The sequence below is a fragment of the Drosophila gunungcola genome, unplaced genomic scaffold (genome assembly GCF_025200985.1).
Source record: "Drosophila gunungcola strain Sukarami unplaced genomic scaffold, Dgunungcola_SK_2 000001F, whole genome shotgun sequence".
Classification (NCBI taxonomy): Eukaryota; Metazoa; Arthropoda; class Insecta; order Diptera; family Drosophilidae; genus Drosophila; species Drosophila gunungcola.
Window position 1 is genome coordinate 11,029,175 of NW_026453197.1, and position 20,176 is coordinate 11,049,350.

The 20,176-nt window shown below is 43.6% G+C and overlaps 3 protein-coding genes across 7 annotated transcripts in view; 2 read left to right on the forward strand and 1 right to left on the reverse strand.

Annotated features, from left to right (window-relative positions):
- LOC128263009 (protein outspread) overlaps positions 1-20,176 on the reverse strand; it is a 121,651-nt gene that overhangs the window by 2,805 nt on the left and 98,670 nt on the right. For all 5 annotated transcript variants that reach the window (XM_052997642.1, XM_052997639.1, XM_052997640.1 and 2 more), the window contains 3 exons: positions 9,844-9,909; positions 9,197-9,776; positions 104-2,787 (listed from right to left, as the gene is read on the reverse strand). In XM_052997642.1, the coding sequence (XP_052853602.1) occupies positions 104-2,787; positions 9,197-9,776; positions 9,844-9,909 (3,330 nt within the window). The remainder of the gene's footprint in view (positions 1-103; positions 2,788-9,196; positions 9,777-9,843; positions 9,910-20,176) is intronic.
- On the forward strand, positions 13,692-15,494 carry LOC128263012 (alcohol dehydrogenase). The gene is made up of 4 exons (XM_052997648.1): positions 13,692-13,824; positions 14,429-14,555; positions 14,613-15,017; positions 15,084-15,494. Exons 2-4 carry the CDS (start codon positions 14,457-14,459, stop codon positions 15,348-15,350), a joined length of 771 nt encoding a protein of 256 aa, XP_052853608.1. The 5' UTR covers positions 13,692-13,824; positions 14,429-14,456; the 3' UTR covers positions 15,351-15,494.
- LOC128263011 (alcohol dehydrogenase-related 31 kDa protein) lies at positions 15,585-17,067 on the forward strand. Its single transcript, XM_052997647.1, is given in 4 exon segments — positions 15,585-15,699; positions 16,268-16,546; positions 16,548-16,673; positions 16,738-17,067. Coding segments are annotated over 4 exon segments (819 nt in total). The 5' UTR covers positions 15,585-15,603; the 3' UTR covers positions 17,056-17,067.

Sequence of the window (20,176 nt, forward strand, 5' to 3'; positions counted from 1 at the left end):
AAAAAAAAAATTTATAAGCGCTGTGGTTGACTTTAAAAAGCATAAAACACATGTGGTTTTCGGAAAGACAACGTAGTCAATTATGTGAGTATTATTTTCTCACCCTCAGCTGTTCGATTTCGGTTTGGTAGCGCTTTCGGAAGCTCTGCTCGTCGGCTGCGTTGGCGTGTTCGGTGTGGTAGACCTCCCTGAGGCACTCCAGTTGCTTGCCATGCTCCCGCTCGAGGAGCTCCAGTCGCTTCTCCAGGCGCCGACAGCGTTCTTGCTGCCTGCCCAGCTCCTCGCCCAGCTCCTGGCGCTGCTGCAGCAGCAGTTCCTGCTCCTGCTCCTGGCTGGTGCACTTCTCCAGCGCCTGGGCCAGATCGCTTTCGCGCTGCTCCAGCAGCTGTTCGCTGCGCTGCAAATCCGTCTCCGTCTGCTGCTGCAGGGCGGACAGTTTCTCCACTCGCTGCCGCAGATCGCAGCACTTGTGGCAGGCGTCCTGCAGGCAGGTGAGTTCCATCTGCTCGCTGACCATCACACAGGTCTCGGCCAGAGCCCGTTCCAGCTGCCGTAGGCCATCCTTGCGATCGTTCATGGGCGAGACGGAGCGACGGGTCCTCTGGCCCGCCCGTATCTGCTGCAACTGGGTGAGACTCTGCTCCAGACGCTCCTTGCTGCCCAGGAGCACATGCTCCAGGCTGTGCAGCCGCTGCAGGAGATGAGCATTCAGCGGGGACTGGCTGCTGGACTCGCTGCTCGAGGACTCTGGCGGTGTGCTGCCCTCCTTCCGCTCCACCGCGTCCCTCTGTAACTCGCTTAGCTTCAGCTCCAGTTGCTCCTTGCCCTTTAGTGACAGCGAGCGTCGCCTCTCCGACTTGGCCAGCTTCTGCTTGAGCGCCCTCACCTGACGCTCTGAACTGCTGTACTTGAGGGTCAGGTCCTGAATGCGGGCCGCCATCAGCTGCAGCTGGGCTCCATCCTCGTGCTGCCGTCGCTCCAGCTTTTGCTGCAGAGCAGCTTGAGCCAGCTCCAAGGCATCGTATTGGTTTTGCGACTGCTTCAGCTCCCGCTTCATGGCCCGAATCTCGTTCACGGCCTTCTCGAAGCGCGATCTCAGCTCGTTGTACTCCTCGGCCAGCGAATCGCGTTGCAGGCAGTAGGGATCGATGTCGCTGATGGTGGTCAGATCGCTCAGCGAGTCCATGCGTTTGATTTTGTGACGCTGCAGGTTGCTCAGCCCAGCGCCACCGCCACCGCCGCCGTGATCCTGGGCCTGCAAATCCCGCAAACGCTTGTACAGTCCCTCGTTCTCCTCGATTCCCTGGGCCAGGCGATCCTCCAGCTGCTTGATCTGGCACTGGCTCTCGCTGAGCTGCAGTCCCAAATTGTGCATCAGCTCGGAGGCACTCTGCTTGGCCTGGCTCAGTTCGCTGTTCAGCTGCTGCTGCTGCTCCTGCAGGCGGGCAGTCAGCTGCTGTTCGGTTCTTTGGAGGGTGGCCAGTAGCTCCGACATCCGAGCCTCCCGCAGCGAGGCCTCTGCCCGCAGCGTCTCACACTGCTGCTTCAGCTCCCTGCTCTCCGTGGGCTGCAGTTCCTCGGGCACCACCAGCAGCGGCAGCTCATCGCTGGCCACACTATCCACCGTGCTGCGTCGCGAACTGGGCGGCGAACTGCGACTCCTTTTGTGCAAACTGGCCAGGCTGCGATTGCGCAGGCAACTTCGCAGGACGGGCGGTGAGGGTGAGAGCGGAGAGCCCCAGTCCAAGCTATCCCTTCTGCCGCCCTCCGATGCCGTGCGGTACTCCTCGTCCGAGGAGAAATGCGGTCCTGCGGGCGTGACCGGTGTGACCGGACTCGAGGCCGGCTGCTGCAACTGCGCCTTCATGAAGTCCTGCTCAATGTCCGTCGTCTGTTTGGGCGGCGCATCCAGTTGCGGCAATCCGGCAGCACTTCTTAAGACTGCCAGCCAACTGTTCCGCGAACTGGGCGACAAGCTGGCCAAGAGCAAACGCTGTTTGTCCCAAGTCGTTAGCTGGAAGGCGTGCTGTTTGCTGGCCGCCGGCTCCGCCAAAACGCTGGTCAAACTGTTCACATCCAGGACGCCGTCGAGGACACCTCGCTCCTCGCACAACGGATCTCGGTAGTAGAAGAGAGCCGCTCCACTCAAGGTGAACCAGTGCTTGGTCCACTCGCCCGTCCGGTTGTCCTGCTTCATGAGCCAACCCTTCTTGGCGTTCAGCGACTCCTCTGCGGCCGCCTTGACCGGCGGCTTTCCCTGACCCGAGGTTGTCTTGCTGCTCGCCTTGCCCACCGATCGCAGCTCATCCGTTTTGGCCATGTAGTTGACGCACAGCTCGTCCAGATTGCAGCCGCCGTCGGGATCTCCACGCTCGTGTTGGTAATGCTTCGGGGACTTCAAGTGCAGTTGCAGCCTGGCCGTGGGCTTCGACTTCTCACCCTGCTCCAGAACCGTGGGTATCTTCTTGACTATGGCCGACACGATGGCAGGCGTGGAGTTGGATGCCAGGGGCAGCGATTTCGGACGTTCGTTGGTCGTACTCTGGGACTTGTTGTTGCCGCTATTGGCAGACACCACCTGGAAGTCCGTTTCATCCCTGGAAGCCACTTGGCCGTACTGGCTGTGATGGCTGAAGTGGTGCTGGTTGTTCAGGGCATTGTTCACCGCCGTGGACCAGCGTTTGTTCTGCTGCTGACTCAGATTCGTTATGGTGTTCGCAATGTCCTTGATCGTCTTCTCATCGCGTCGGATGTCCTCGATCAGCAGGCAGGTGGTGGGCTGGGAAACTGAAACAAGATTGGAAAGGGCACGATATTAGTAGGTACTATAAGTCATATATTTAAAAACCTTAAATAAGAGGTGTAACCACATGATAAAAAAAGAAAACATTTTTTGAAAAGTTTTAGAAAGAAATACTCAAATACCGTTTAAAGATAAAATAATATATTTTTCACAGGGACCGAAAATAATCATTATTTTTGTACTTTTGAAAGTAAAATGTAATCCAATTTTTTGCTAATAATGATTACGGTCCTTGTTATTTATCCAGGTACTATTATTTCTAAATTTACTAAATTAATCGAATAGGGTGCCACAGAAATCACTTAGATTTTCAAATCATTTCTAAAGGCATCTATACTACTCAATAAAGCTTACATTCAGAAAAATTACTTTATGACACTTTTAAAAGTAATTTCAAAACTTTATTCTTGTGATTTCATTAGCACCTCTATTATCTTATAAAGCTTTTATTGGTATTAAACAAACCATCATTAAATTATAAAAGGAAAATTGTTTAGACAGATAATCAGGCAACTATAGGTTTACGATCTTGGCGGTGATCAAGGATCATAAATTTCCCACCAGCCTTAGCCCAAAACAAACCTTGGCCAGCAATCTACACATTCTTTTCCTATAATTGGCTCAACGTCTTCATTAAATACTTTGAAATATGAGCATGTCGGTAATTTCATTTGGCCAGCTGTCTGGCAAACCATATCAATGCTATTGGCTGAAATTAACTTAGACAGAGGATCGTGTGGATGGTGGATTGAGGATTGAGGATAGAGGATTGAGGATTTGGAGGGACTCCACCCCTAACAATATTTATGCCCAGCATTGGGCCGTAAAACGCGACGAGAGAGCCAAGTTATGTGCGGGCAAATATAATAAAATTATTAAAACGGGCACACGGTGCATTGTAAGGGGATACGAAGGATCGCGATAAGACTGGCTGGCTGGTTGGCTGACTGGCTGGAAAGATCCCGAGAGCAGAGTGCCATAATTTTATTAACACCCAAACAAGTCGAGGACGAACCATTGGAGACGAACCAGACGAGAGGCAGCTCCGAGTTGTCCCATAAAATATGTGATTACAAAATATATATTTAGACGCGCGAGTGAGTGAGTTTTGCCCACGACCTGTTTGTTCCAGTCAGCCGCCACATTTAGGTTTATTATGATTATGATACAAATTTGCGACTGGCCATAAAGTCGGGCGTCTTGGAGGACTGCTGCAGAGCTTGGGTCTCGATCTTGGTCTCTGAGTGCGCATCAATTCGGTCAGTCGAACAGGTTGGTCGCTTTTCGGCTGCTCCGCGGCGTTTATCTTGATTATTGAGCTGTTGCGAAAAGCGAAAGGAGGTGGACCAGCAGCCTCTGAACTCCAGCTGCAGATACGGATGCACGGCTAAAGCTTGTTGGTCGGCAATGGGTGAGGGTATGGGTGGGGGTATGGGTATCGGTATGGGGATCCAGCTCAAACTCTGACAGAAACGGAGCTGGGCACTGACTGACTGACTCACCGAGCAGGTTCAAGGTTACTATGCTAACTGCGGCGATGGCGATGGCGATGGACACGGGGTATGCCTTTAATTGGTCGACTTGTCGGCCCAGCGCACAAAACCAAAGGGCTGACCAAAGTGGCCCTGGCGACGCTACGTCGATTAGGGTTCGGGTTCAGGATCGGGACCGGGATCGGGGCTGGGACTATGTCAGCAATGGAATTTATAATGCTTATGATATTACACATAGTCGAGTGGAAGGACAGAAGGACAATGGTACTTTACAACCCGAATTGGGCTCATTATGTTTACGATGGTGCGGTCAGGGATCCTCTGAAATATGAGTTCGGTACGGGTTCTAGATCTTAAAGGTATACAATAAATACACAACAAACTAATGATCACTTGAATGTCTGAAACACATAAAAATTCAGTTGAACTAACATTTGGATACCAATATTAAGGATTAAATACTTCTAATTTCTATGAAATGGTTTCAAGGTTGAGTCTCTCACTCAAAATGCAAATAATTTTTTTAAGCATCAACTTTAAAGGTATAAATACTTAAATTTAAGCCACCATACGGTTCCAACAGCTTGTAAGTAAAAATAAATTGCTTGAAGAATTTTAGAACCGTCTGACAAGTTAGCTTGCCATAAATCACATTTTTCCTAATTTAAATTTTAAAATTACTAAATTAAAGAGTCCCTAGGGCGTGAGCAATAAAAATCATCTATGCAGCAGATGCAGCAGTTTACAGGTCATTCCTCATTCGTTTCTTGATGCCTCGCAGGAGTTGCCCATAAAACCATCCCCACTTGCTGCTTTATTATCTGTGGCTCTTTGTTTCGCTCTTGTGGCCTGCCCTTGATGTGTTTTGCACCATTTAATATTTATTGTGGCTTTTACTACGCGCTTTCAAGTTCAAGATCAAATCAGCCAGCACAGAATCCAGTGGGGCAAAACAAAAAAAAAAATAAAAAAAGAGAGAGAAGACGCGTAAGGTGCTAAGTGTAATTAAGTTGATAAAAACAGTGTTCGCAGATACATGGACTGGCAAGTGGCTTGATGCCGCTGCTGATGCTGATGCAGAGAGCCCTATAATTATGGTTCCTATGGCAGATGAGGAACTCTGACGGCGGGACAATATAGTGCAAACTGGGAGGAGGATCGGGGGATGTACATATACAGCTGCGGGATTTTTGGAATTGTCTCTGGTGGCGACTTTTTTCATTTCTTTAATTAACAGCATTTGATTAATTATGGCCACAATTAAGCGCACTCAGAACAACCCACTCAATCATGGCCGGGCTTCCTGCAAAAAAAAAAACTCCCGATCGCCTCGAACCCCCGATATTCCCCGTACTTTTTCAGTGAAGCTCCGCCTCAGACGTAATAAATAATCAAATTGCAAGTTGATTTACCTGCCCGGCTCTGCCTTTTGGGCGAACGAAAGCGAAAATTGCCTTTGGATTGGAATCGCTCCCGCCCGTTGAAACAACCTTAGTTACCCTTACCTGCTGCCCCAGGCTCCCCTCACACGATGACTTTGAAAAATTTCTAACTGACCAAGCCCCCCCTCTCTCCTTAAAAAAACGAAAAAAATAAAACCCTGCCAGACCGGACCCCAACTTGTTGCATAAATTTTGCTTGCAAGTCGTTACACTTATGAATATTGATTGGTTATAGGTGATGGTGGCGGCGGGGCTGTCGCTTCTTGGGCTCTAGAGCTCTGAAGCTCTGGAGCTCTGGCGTTTTAGAGTCTCGTAAATCGCACAGCCTGCATCGTTAGCTGCCGAGACGCACCTCCTGGCCCATACCGTGTACCGCGCGCTGTCATTTTGCATTTGCACAGAAGTTGTCCGGCCTCAATGGAGCTGGGTCCTCCTAACCACGTTTGTTAACATGCCTTTTCTGTGTGGCTCATAATGGGGGCTCCTCAATAGAAAGATAATGAATTCGCGGCACAACTAATGGAAACTCTTTCTAAAAACCCATATGTATCCTACAATGTTGCAAAGGGTCGCAATTAGGGATTGATATAGTATGAAGGTTAGGCAGCGATAACAACGCTTGGCAGATAGTTCAAATGCAAGTTCTATGTCAAACTTACACTAAGGAAAATAGTCATAGATTTATGTTAGTAAACATAATTAAAAACTCAGAAATGAATAAGGTTTGGAATATGCCCACTGCATTTAAAAATGCATCAGGTTGAAAAGGTTATGCAACAGTATTTAATAAAATTATTAGTAATACGAATTAAATATGTAAAGATATAGTTGCTACATTATTTTAAAAACAAAACCAACATTTAAAAGAATATTGAAAACATTTTAGGCAAAATATTGAAGTATACAATTTCTATATATAAGTCTGTTTTGTTAATAAAACTATTGTTGGGAAAAGTAACCTAGCTAATTTTCAAATTTTTCCAGTGCATCTGATTAATGGAATGCTCAGCTACTTTGTTGCAATCATAAGTAGTTACTGCTGCTCATCCTCTTGTATTTTACAATTTGTCATTGCATTACAATCTTGCACTTAATTCTTGTGAAACTCCAACTTCTTTGGAAACTTGTTCGGTTGCAATGGGCCCTAGGTTGATGCTTTGATTGTTGGCCTGGGATTTGTCTGGGGATTTATTTTTTTGGGGCGTTTAATCGCTGGTTACTTTGGCAAGTTGCAGAGCTACATTTCGTCACCTCTGCCAAAGGGGCTGTTGAAATTTCTAAACTAATCCACCGAGCAGAGCAGAGCAGTGCCTTTCCACACCAGGCCCCGAGATTTATTTGCACTGTAATTATTCACTTTGCCGTGAAACTTTGCCCATTACAAGTCCCTACGAAGACACGTACATACATAGCCACATGGATGGTGGACCCATGTCCAGAGGGGCTATCATGTGGCACTGACTTGGAAAATATTTCAGTTGGCCCCGGCCTGACATTGGCCTGCCGACGGCTATTAGGTGTAGACAGTTTATAATCTTTGTCGTTGTGCATTTTAAGAGCTTTTTCCCCACAACCACATACACATCCACATCCCCATCCACATCCTAACACCCATTCAGAAAGTGGTCGGCCGACCAATGAATTGCCTCATTTGCCGCACAATTTTGCTTATTGATGGAATGTAATTAGTCTGTGTCAGCACCCAGCTCCGCGAAGCCAGTGAGCCAAATGCCCTAGAGTCCTACCTGGTAAGTGATCTCGGCCTCTCCAGACCCATTACTATGGCACTAGCCAACGGTGCATCGCTAATCGAAAAAGGTGGCAAATGCGAGTGTGAAAACTGACCATTAGAGTGGCTCCAGAAGCGGTACTTTCTGCAGGTACGAGCAATAATCAAATGCATTCTCCAGAACTATTATTATTATTGTAAGATTTCTCTGGATAAACAAATTGTATTCATTTGTAACTCGGATTATTGTAATAATTATAAATAAATTATTTTAAATTCAGTTAGCATTTGAGGTGGCTTTATGAATATGCTGAGAATTATGTAGTTTCAGATTATTACTTGAATTTGCCAATAAATTTAAGTACCTCCCTGTAGGCACATTGTAAAATTTAAGCTAAGAAATCTTATAAATGGAACAATTTTAAACCTACTTTTTACTAACCATAAACCTGAGAATCAGGATTTAAATCAGATACATATGTACATTTTTCACATTGGCTCTTTCAAACTTATTGTCTAGATGCATAGTTCATTTTCGCTTTCCATTTCGAGGGCTCTACCATTCGAACTGGTTCACGTATTTAACTGGCGATTTATCAACGGAATAATGCCATTTGATGTGGATGCTGAGCCTTGAATTTGCAACCAGGCAGTTGGCAGTTGGGCCAAAGGGATCCATCCGTGATGGCACAACAACGGATCTGAGGGCAGACACACTATAATTTAAGCGTGAATATCATTTTTCCATGAACAAGTATCCTGCAGCAATGTATGTGAGAACATTCACAGTAACTGCAATTACCGACTACAACCACCAACCGATCCGGCAACGGACCAACTCCACTCGATGCACTCGATGGTGTGTGTGAGTGCGAGTTGGCGAGAGTCTGCTGGGATCTAAAGAAAATTTATGAAGCCTACCATTATACGATCTTAAGTAGTGGCGGGGATCCCTCGTCGGCAAAAGCCCTGCTGCTGCACGTTTGTCCCTGTGTTTGTGTGTGAATTCAAGGTTAATTTCGTGGCTGCGGCTTTAACTAGCTGCACGCACTGCCCTCCATCTTCAGCTTCAACATCAGCTCCAACTCTCCATCTCCATCAGACGGTACCCTGCCCCCCCCACGGAAATACTCCCTATCCCTCAGCAGAGGCTGACTCTGTCCGTCTGGGCCGAGGTTGATAATTTTGATTGCTGCGAGCCATAAATGATCATAAAAATTATAGCAGCCGATAGGAGCCCAACAGAACTAAACTATACTCCAGCCAAAGGAAAAAATGGGTTGGAAATTCTGAGCAAAAGATACCTAAACTTGAGAGCCATTTTCCTCAAAAAGTAAAAGTCAGTTTCATTATCTTTATTACGTAAAGATAAATGAGCTGGTGCTCTGCAGCGATTCATTACTTTGTTGACTAGTAAATTACTTGAAAAACTATAGACTCAAGCTTGTTATTTATTCTAACAACAGATAAATCTGGAGCGATTTAAAAATTATCATAATAAAATATAAAGATATATAAGAAACATAAGAAATATAAAGATATATAAGAAGTAGTATATATTCGCTGAAATCTAACAACTTTGACCTGAATAACAATATTAAAAAAAAAAAACGATAAAAAAGGTATAAGCAAAGCAATATAATTTGTGTTTTTTTTCACAATTTATCTTTTTGGATGTTAAGAAACAAAAACAGATTCTTATAAATTAAACTGCTTTATAATCACTCACCCCGATTTGTGATCTCGTTGCCGGCATTCCGATTGTTCTCGTCCTGGCCTCCAATGTTGACAGTCTTCGACTTCCGAGGCACCGTCTCATCCTCCTCGTCCTCCTCGTCGACATCCTCGCCAGTCTCCACGCCGTCATCCTCCTCGTCGTCGGCGAGACCACCGGACTGCGTGCTGGTCAGAGCCGAACCACCGGTTTTCGTGGAGCTGGGACCCAGATCCAAGGTGCTCAGCAGATTGCCGGCCGACTGGGAGGACGTGAGCGTGTCCTTGTGATAGGAGCTGTGGCGATTGCCCAACTTCGTGGAGAGCGATGGATCGCCATTGCTCGACTGACGCAGACTGCCCACCACTTGACCGCCGGGCAGGGTGGCACTCCGCTTGTGGCGACCCTTCGACTTGGGAAAGGCGGCCAGGATGTTGAGCCACCACTGGGACTCCTCCGAGCTGGTGCCCTTCACAAAGGTCACGCGCTCGGGGGCGGTTATGGCGATGGAGTTGGGGTGACCTGTGACCTCCACGGCGCCGGTCACCTCCAGCACTTTGGTCATGTCGACGCACGCCTGCGGTATGGTTTCGGGCTGTATGTAAAATATATTGAAAACATTTTAAATTTTTACAAAAATATAACTATTTGAATATACATACATAATCATCGACCGAATACGTCAGCTCACCATCGTCATAGAGAACAAACCATCTCCTCTGCCAGCGCTAGAAATGAAAAATAAACACCATGTTGATAAGAAAATATAAACAGCTCAATTTTATTATTACATTAAGAAGATAAACATTTAAAGCCAGTAAGAACATTTGGGATTTGTAAGCTTATATTAATGTGTAACGATTTTTAAGCTTAATTATAATTATAGCAAATGCCTTGAATACTTTTCTCACTTTCAATTGCAATTCCCAACATGAGACTAAATGATTATCATGATCATCATTCTAAAACAAATTTGCATTGTCGCTTGCAATTTGCTATACAAAAAGGGTGGGGCAAGAAATGGCGAGGAGAGATAGAGTAAGTCGGGGGGTAAGTTATGTTCAACGCCCCCGACAGAAATCATAATTCCTTTATAATTCGTTCTTTCATATATTTTCTGGCGTTGTCATTCCCATGAAAGGTAACCAAACCCCAACGCCTTCGCCTTTGCATTGGCACTGATTCGGTGCGGATCTGGATCTGATTCTGATTGTTATTGTCGGTTGCCAGAATCATAACAAACGTGCAAAAGCCACAAGGGTGTAGGACTCAACGTGTGTCTGATATTTATGCAAATTGCTAAAAGTCAAAGCAAATTAAGCTCAACCTTAGCGAAGATGACGTTGAGTTCTGTTGCCCCAATGCGTTGCAAGTTGCAAGTCGCTGGTTGCAAGTTGCTCGTTGCGACTCCCTAAAGTTGATTTCTCCCCATCCAACAGTGAGTGTGAGTGGAGTGCCGAGGTGTGTCGGCCGTTTTATTTATAAGACCTAGAAGAAGGGAACTCGCACACGAATAATCAAGCCGCAGCACCATTTTTCACTTTATGCTCTAGTTCTTTATATTTCTCGTACTATTTTTTTCTCTTCGCCTTTTTTTTTTGGCATTGAATTCATAAATATTGAATCGAATCTATTGGATGTTTGAGGCTACAAGAATGTTGGGATTAATGAAGTGAGAGGTAACGATTTTTTTTAGACCTGACGAGCTTTCTTTTGGGTGATCAGAACTTTGTGGTTGCAATAAAATCAGGGTAACGATGATTAGGATATACAACTAATAGAAATATTTCATTTGGAAGTTGGTAGTCAAGTTTTATTTTTATTTTAAACATCTTTGGTCTACCAGTGTTAGTTAGCCATTTAAAAATGACATTAAAGCTATTATAATGAATAAAAATTATAACACCTATATGATTTATGTTAATTTATTAAAAAATTATCTAATTGCCATTGGAAAATAACAAGAGGAAATCGTTGTGCGGTTTTCCCAGAGACCCCAAAGAAAAATCAAGCGTACAGAGAAACCTGATCAGCTCGCGGGAAAGATTCCCTGCACTCAATTACGTCAAACCAGGTTGCTTTCCTCCTTTTCGCTGTCGCAAAATTGGCAAAAGTCAAATAGGTCAGGCAGTGGAATAGTAAATTAGATTATGCTAGCATCGAGATGCAATGGAAACCACGCCCTAAATGTTCATATTAGCCGCACATCCTCACGTTTCCCACTTCTGCCCTAATATATGGAACTAGAGGTAAGCAGCTTAGACCGCGTCGCTTAGAAGCCCCAGTTTCGTTTCATTAGGCAGAAACAGACACTCACAGCGGGAAGACAATGCCACTTGGTTTAATTAGCCCGGGGAACGACATCTCAATGCTGCCGAACGTATACTTATGGGCGTGAGTGTGGTGTGCTGGTGTGAGAGCTAGTGTAAATCGGTTTTGACAGGTACGCCGTTGGCGTCATTACCCCCGCAGAGGTTGAATGTCACCGGCGACCAAACTTGGGGGCCAAGCCGATAAGGCGCACACTTGCCACCGTACAGTGCGCACGGAGAAAAAGATTTCACCTACTTATTGATTATTTACAAATTAAACAATTTTTTATTTAACTGTATTATATGAACTATGGTCAAATTTCGAACCATCAATATCATCTTTTAACTGACCATTTACAATAGAAACCAAAATATTTAACATTATATAATACTATTTTAATTCATGTTAAAGACAAATATTTTCTTATGATTAAATTAAATGGATTTGATTTATTAAAAAATATTTTATTATTTATTTTTGCTTTCTTTTCTTTTAATCACAGCTTTAGCAACGTTAATTATCACCAAAACATAAATATATTTTAAGAAACGCGAGCTAAAGAAGTTTTCAATAGGTAGATTTAATAAAAACAAAACATAGCAAACAAAACTATAAATAGTTTTCCTTTCGACGTGTCTGAGAAAAAAGATAAACAAATAGATTTTCGTTTATTTACTTTTTTGTTATATTTGCATGTGAATGCCATATTTTTTACGACTGCTGATAAGGAAAACTGTAGCCCAGACAAGTTCAGGCCGTATTAAATTAACGTCTGGAGGCTCGAACAGTCATACGATGTTGTTTATTTTATTTCCGGACAGTTTACCGAGGCAGCCGAGCAACTCGTTCCATTAGTGGGTCAACTCGGAAAATGAGTTATTGATGGTGGGAAACTTGCGAGCTCAAAATCTTTATCAGTGACCCAATTTTTCCTAACATGCACTCTCCAAGTGACCATTCCTGTCAAGTGATAACGCTCGTTGCGACCCCCAAAGATTATCAATAAGAAGGAATATAAATATGAATAAATTAATAGGTACAAACAAAATACTTTTATAAATAATTTAGCGTCCGCAAAAAGCTTCCAGAGATCCCGGCCATATAGGTCCGGTCTGCTATAAAGATTGTAGCCCACATCTTTGCACTGCACTCACTAAGCGAACACTAATATCTTTCCACATAAAAAACAGGTTCAACATTGTTGTATGCAAAATGAAAGCTTTATCTTTTTGCCTCTCAACTCACATATCATAGCCACCTCCCTCATTTAATTTAACCCCTTGACTCGTACTGGAAAATTTTAGGAACTAAATCGATTGAATTTTCTTATCTTATGTTATTTTGAGAAGAACAGAACAATAGTTTAGTTTCTATCACAATTTTTGTTTGGGTGTTTTCAAATATTGCTTTTAGTTTTACGCTTTTAAGGCCTGCAATTCAAACTTTTAACTGTTGATCTTCTGCTGCACTTGAAATCGCTATTCCAGACCGGCTACAAAGTGGGCTTGGTCGCGCTTCGCAGATTGCTAATGAGCTGCTTTTAGGGGGCGTGTTTCGTTTGCTTCCTACTTTTCCAGATTGATTCTACGCTGCCTCAAGCTAACCCTTCAACCCCTCTGAATACCTAGGGGTCTCTATCTGACTTACACGTATGCAAATTAAGCCGAAGTTCAATTGCGACCGCAGCAACAACACAAGCCTGGATCTTTTTACACTTCTGCTAGCTATGCCTGACATTCACAAGGTTAAAGCTCGTACTATTTTGTATGGGGCTCTACACTTGAAAAAACAAGTTTCATTAAGACTTAAAGACAACTTTATTTTTCTGTTTTGACTTGAGAATTATAATCAGAATTTGACATTATTGCTTTAAATGAAGTATGTTTTCTCTTGGGCAAGGTTGTTGTTGTTTTTCCAATCGAATAAATATATTATTTTAAAATAACGAGAAACACTCTTAATACAAGAAATAGATAAACAACTTTCTTGTAATAATTGTTTCACAGCTTTATAAAAAAAGTTATATTAAATATCGCTTAAAAAATACTTTTTTTTGTGCACTTTTTGCTGCTCCATTTCTTATTCTCACCCAGCCTTTATTTGCAGATCATTTGTTTTCGTATTTCTAGTGCATTTTACATATTACAAATTATTTGAGCGCCGCTGCCGCTGTCGGCGTCGACGTCGACAGCAGTCGCCCCCACTACAGAAAACTATTTAAGGCGCTGCTAAAGTCAAAAACACCGATTATTGTCTCAGTGCAGTTGTCAGTTGCAGTTCAGCAGACCGGTTAACGAGTACTTGCATTTCTTTAAATTTAAATTGATCAAGTAAGTAATAAGTACCACACTGAATGGGAAATCTTTATTAATTGAATTTATTAAACAATTTGCTTTAATAACTTTATAATTTGCATGCAAAACAGTATGTCATTCAATTTGATAAATATTATAATAAACATGTTTTAAAAGAAGCTTTAAAAATTAAAACTACTTATAAGTCCTGGTTAAATTCGTAATTTTAAAAGTGTTATTGAAACATTAAAATTATTTAAAATAAACTGTTAGTAAATTTCTAAAATTAGGCATTCGTTAGCTATCTCAAAAACAAAGCGTGTTTTGACTAGCAGTAATTTTCCAAACATCAGACATAGTGCGGCAAAAATTATGAACATACACTCATATAAAGCTTTGCCGGTACAAGATCCCAAACAAAAACAAACCGAAGTGTGCCAAAATATAAAAGTAAAAATAAACCATAAGCTAAGCAGCGCTGCCAACGCTGGCGGCGCAGTCAAAATAGCCGATCGCGTAACAAAAGATAATGGAAAGCTCTACGTAACCGGAGCTTAAAGTGGGAAGATCTTCCTATAAATACGGGGCCGTGGCAATCTGGAAATCAACAACTAACCGAGCCCTCTTTCCATCGCCACAGATCTAAGGAGCCAGCTTAAGAAGTCACCATGTCGACTACATTGACCAACAAGAACGTCATTTTCGTGGCCGGTCTGGGAGGCATTGGCCTGGACACCAGCAAGGAGCTGGTCAAGCGGGACCTCAAGGTAGCCACTCAGTGTGCTCTATGAGATGGAGTTTTTAATAATTGAAATCCCCCGTAGAACCTGGTGATCCTGGACCGCATTGACAACCCGGCTGCCATTGCCGAGCTGAAGGCAATCAATCCCAAGGTGACCGTCTCCTTCTATCCCTACGATGTGACCGTGCCCATTGCCGAGACCACCAAGCTGTTAAAGACCATCTTCGCCAAGCTGAAGACCGTCGACATCCTGATCAACGGAGCTGGCATTTTGGACGATCACGAGATTGAGCGCACCATTGCCGTCAACTACACAGGTCTGGTCAACACGACGACGGCCATTATGGACTTCTGGGACAAGCGCAAGGGCGGTCCCGGTGGCATCATTTGCAACATTGGCTCGGTGACGGGTTTCAATGCCATCTACCAGGTGCCCGTCTACTCCGGCACCAAGGCCGCCGTGGTTAACTTCACCAGCTCCCTGGCGGTAAGTTTACCAAGAGTAGCACTTATTTGTTGAGGGAAAATAACAAAATTAATGGATAATCCACAGAAACTGGCACCCATTACCGGCGTCACAGCTTACACCGTGAATCCCGGCATCACCCGCACCACCCTGGTGCACAAGTTCAACTCCTGGCTGGATGTGGAGCCCCAGGTGGCCGAGAAGCTCCTGGCCCATCCCACCCAGCCGACGCTGGCCTGCGCCGAGAACTTTGTGAAGGCCATCGAGCTGAACCAGAACGGTGCCATCTGGAAACTGGACTTGGGCACTCTGGAGCCCATCCAGTGGACCAAGCACTGGGACTCGGGCATCTAAATGTGATACTCCACCCGAAAGCACATAGCATTAGTTCATAGATATTAACGCATGGCAATAAGTCTGATTCGACGCGCACTCACATTCTCCCCCTCTAATACGATAATAAAACTCTCGATGAAAATTGAGAAATTTAAATCCAAATTGATAAGCCCTCTGTTTAATTAAAATAGATAAAGGGAAGTGGCACAAGGCACAGGCCACTTGTTCTGCCAATCAGTCGTAGAACAGAAGTCGTCGAAAGCGGGAAAGAATGTTCGATTTGACGGGCAAGCATGTCTGCTATGTGGCGGATTGCGGAGGAATTGCACTGGAGACCAGCAAGATTCTCATGACCAAGAACATAGCGGTGAGTGAGCGGGCAGCTGGGCTCTGGGCTTCGGACTTCGGGGCTCTGGCTCACTGGTTCCACCCAGGTCTAACTCGAACTCGAAATCGAAACTAGTCCAACAAGCCGCAGTCGAAACTAATTAAGTTAATGAGTTTTTCATGTTTGCTTCGCGGGCTGCAACAATTAAGTTTGTGTTTCAGTTTGGCTTAGATTTTGCTGAAGGATTTAGCACTTTCGTTTGTCAGGGTGTTTTTGAAGTGATATTTGACAAGAATAAAGTTTAGAGGGTTTTACAGATAATCATATTTGTCCAATATAAGCCTGACAAGATAAAAACAACATCGTTTGACTCTTTATATTCCTTATCCTAGAATGCTTTAATATAAAATTTGGTTTTGCCTCTCCAATGAAGGCTATTTATACTAACAAGATAAACCATATTTCGTTTTAAAGAATAAGTTAAATTAATAAACTCTTAATTTATCAAAAAGATAGCAAATACCTATATAGAGATGTTTAGGACTTAAATCTCTTTGATTTATTTGAATTTAAATTACAAGTTTAAAAAAGGGTTTTACCTTTTTAGAAACTGGCCATTTTACAGAGTGTAGAGAACCCACAGGCCATTGCTCAGCTACAGTCGATCAAGCCGAGCACCCAGATATTTTTCTGGACCTACGATGTGACCATGGCCAGGGAGGAAATGAAGCAGTACTTCGATGAGGTGATGGTTCAAATGGACTATATCGATGTGCTGATCAATGGAGCGACTTTGTGCGACGAGAATAACATTGCCGCCACTATCAACACAAATCTGACCGGAATGATGAACACTGTGGCCACGGTTTTGCCCTATATGGACAGAAAAAATGGGCGGATCTGGTGGTCTGATTGTGAATGTTACCTCTGTCATTGGATTGGATCCATCGCCAGTCTTCTGTGCCTACAGTGCTTCCAAATTCGGTGTGATTGGGTTTACGCGAAGTCTGGCGGTGAGTGTAATATATTTATTTGCATTGCATATCTTTTATTTTGTATATATATATTTTTCTGTAGGACCCTCTTTACTATTCCCAAAACGGAGTAGCTGTCATTGCGGTTTGTTGCGGTCCTACCAGGGTTTTTGTGGATAGGGAGTTGAAAGCCTTTTTGGAATACGGACAATCCTTTGCCGATCGCCTGCGTCGAGCCCCCTGCCAACCGACATCTGTTTGTGGTCAGAATATTGTCAGTGCCATCGAGAGATCGGAGAATGGTCAGATATGGATTGCTGATAAGGGTGGCTTGGAACTGGTCAAATTGCATTGGTACTGGCATATGGCCGATCAGTTTGTCCACTATATGCAAAGCAACGACGAAGAGGATCAGGATTAATTTTAAATCAAATAAAAAAGTGATTTACACCAAAAGTAGGCAATCGATTTTAATATGATAATAGATATGGGTCATCTATATGGGGTGTGAATCAAAAATGACAAATATGGGGTGCCTAAAAGTATGCAGCTCATTTTGAAGGGAATTATAATTAGATGTTTGCGAAATACTCAATTAATGATATTGATAAGTAGAAAAGCTAAGCAATTCCCAATAGTTATTGAAATTGAATAACATGGAACACTTTAAGGACCCTTTTGTGTTATTGTTTATTATTTATAACGCAAGTTCTTTATTTTTTCCAGATTTTATTCTTTTCCCATCTCAAGTTTTAGATTTACCCAAACTTCTCCCCTTCACACTTTGATCTGAGTTGCAAATAAAAAGTCAATACCAACTACTCAAGGCTTTTCCCCCATCAATATCCGCAGCAATTTCGTGCACATTTCTAGACCGTCTCTAGTGGCATCTCAACTATGAGAACGCAAGTCGAAATTTTGCTAGAGCATTGCCGTGCATTGAACTTTGGCACATTTCCAAACGCACAACCAGCCAGTCAGCAGCCAAAGGAAACCCAATCGAGCGACCGAGAATTGAATGCGAAAACAAACAAATCTGCCGACACATTGCCCAGGAATATATACATACCTGTATGTATGTATATAGTATGCCCCAGCTATATAGTAGGGTGAACTGTGGGCACGCCGCCTTGGCATACTTCCAATTCGAGTGCGTTGTCTTCCTCCTCCTAGTGGGGGCCACTTGGATCGTAAAAAATCAATAGCCACCAGACCAAAAAGAGACACAATGAGCCATCGGACATTGAGGACCCAACGCAGCGGAATGGAACCAACGGAATCGCATAGTGTGGAATCTGGCCTGGCCATATCAAACCATTTTTCCAGAGTTTCCTCCATCGTCCACCGTCCACCGTCCGCTGCCGTTGCAATGTTGCTTTCCTTTCCGCGGCGCAACTTAATTCCAAAAATCGATTAGTCACTGTAAGCGAACCATGCAATTGTCCAGCATTTTTCATTTATAACTCTTTTTTTCGTTTAATTTTTCTGGTTTATTCCTCTTCTCTCCTTATTTTTTTTTAGTTTTTTGGCACACGCTTGATTAATTTGGTCCGCTGCCGGGAGTCAAGGGGGGAGGACATTTAAAAATGCAGGAAGTAATCGATTGGCTAGGGCACAATAGCCAAAATGGGAGAGGCAATGAATCGCAAAAATGTTGGGGTAGGTTGACTTAAAGGAAACATGGAAAAGCCAGCAATTTATAAGACCAGTAAAACTGCTTTAAAAAATAAATATTCTTTGTAGGTAATTGACCAAAGTCACAATTATCTTTGATACAGATTTTAATAGCTTATAATTTGTATTTATATGTTTATCTCAAAGAATTCTGAAATCTGATCAATTTGCTGGTTAGCACGTACATGCTTATTATTTTAATAGATATTAATGGTAATTTTGTTTTAAAACTACACACTTATTTTTTTAAGCACAACGATTAAGTTTAAGAGTATCTAGGCTGCGACTAGTTCTAGTATTTTATCCACCACTGTAGATCGAACAAAAACATGCGACCGACCGGTTGCCGGCAGTAGGTGGAGATTAATCAACAAAAAAATTACGGAAAAATGGAGAGAAAAAAATAACTGATGCTTTTTAAATGGCAATACGTGCCTGGTCACCAGGTATTTTACTAATTAACCTGACGGATGCACGCCACAGTCGAAGAAGATTGTGATTATGCAACTGCATGGATTGGGCCGGCTGTCTGTATTTGGGCGTATATATCTGTGAGATAATAAAACTGCAATCTGATGGCAGTTTTTATAAAACACTGATAATGTACTCATTACGGAACGTAATAACATTGCAAAAAGAATTATGGTATTATAGTTATTAACCAAAGTTAGTTTTAAGTTCGATTTTCAAAGGAACAGGATGTGTGATTGTTCCTCCAAATGTTCTGCTCTAATAAAAAGTTAATTAAACTCATTGCAAATATCTGCTTACATTTCATATAAGCATATAAATAAAAATAAAAAATTGCCAGATTAATTTTTGAATTACCACAGGAAACATTTAAGTTTTATTTGCTATAACATTTTTTTTTACGATTTGTTCTACAGCTTCAATACTGATTTTCTGATCTAGTTCCCCCCGGGCAGAGTTCACCAATCTCGACTCGTTTCACAAGACATGCGGCAGCGTGGCAAAAAAGAAACACATGAACACTTGTTAGATATGAGAGCACATGGCCACCGTACCCGCACAATTCGCTCCGAAACTCTAAAGCTCTAAAAGCCAAGTCCCATTTGTATGGCCGACTCGTAGTCTCGGGGCTAAGACTTTATAGCTGAGACTGGGACTGAGACTAAGACCGATGCGGAGTTTGGAGCGGCGCATAAAGATTATCTACGGCCGCACATGGCACCAGGCGGTCAGACAAGATTATATGCGAAATGCGAAGCCAAATAACAAGTGTTACTCAAGGCAGCAAATTAATAGCCAACATTTTTCTAAACTAATCACGACAAGTGCTCCGGGTTTGGGGCTGACACAGAAACTCAACTCGAACAGCCGGCTCAGAAGGCAAACGCCAACTGGCGGCCCAAGACAGATGGATCAGTGTGCGGGGTTTAAATGCCAGAAAATGCAGTAAGCGAAAAATAAACATGAAGAAAAATGACAGGCAGAAACGTTACTTGCCCTCCGGGGGTCGTCGCTTGCCCCCATCCGCTTCACTCTGGATTTTTCAACCCTGCCCATGGACCATTCGACCATGGACCACCATTCCCGATTCGGGAGTGGAGCGGAACTTGAGCCGCCGATCAGAGATTCCGACACGTGCCAGGCGACAATGGGCCCGCCAAATGCCGGCCATATAACAATGGCAGGCGTACGAACAGCAAACATTTTGTAAATTTGCGTCCATTGACACTTTGAATGATACAGATCTGGCGCTGCTCTGAATCTCGATTCTGCCGGTGGTGTTGCTCTAGAATCAAGACTCTAGATGGAGGGTCACCCTGTTTAACCGGGAGGGCCACCTAGCCGGCAGATTGGCCCACGCAAAGTTCCTACCGCTCCCCCCAGTTTAGACCCCTGTT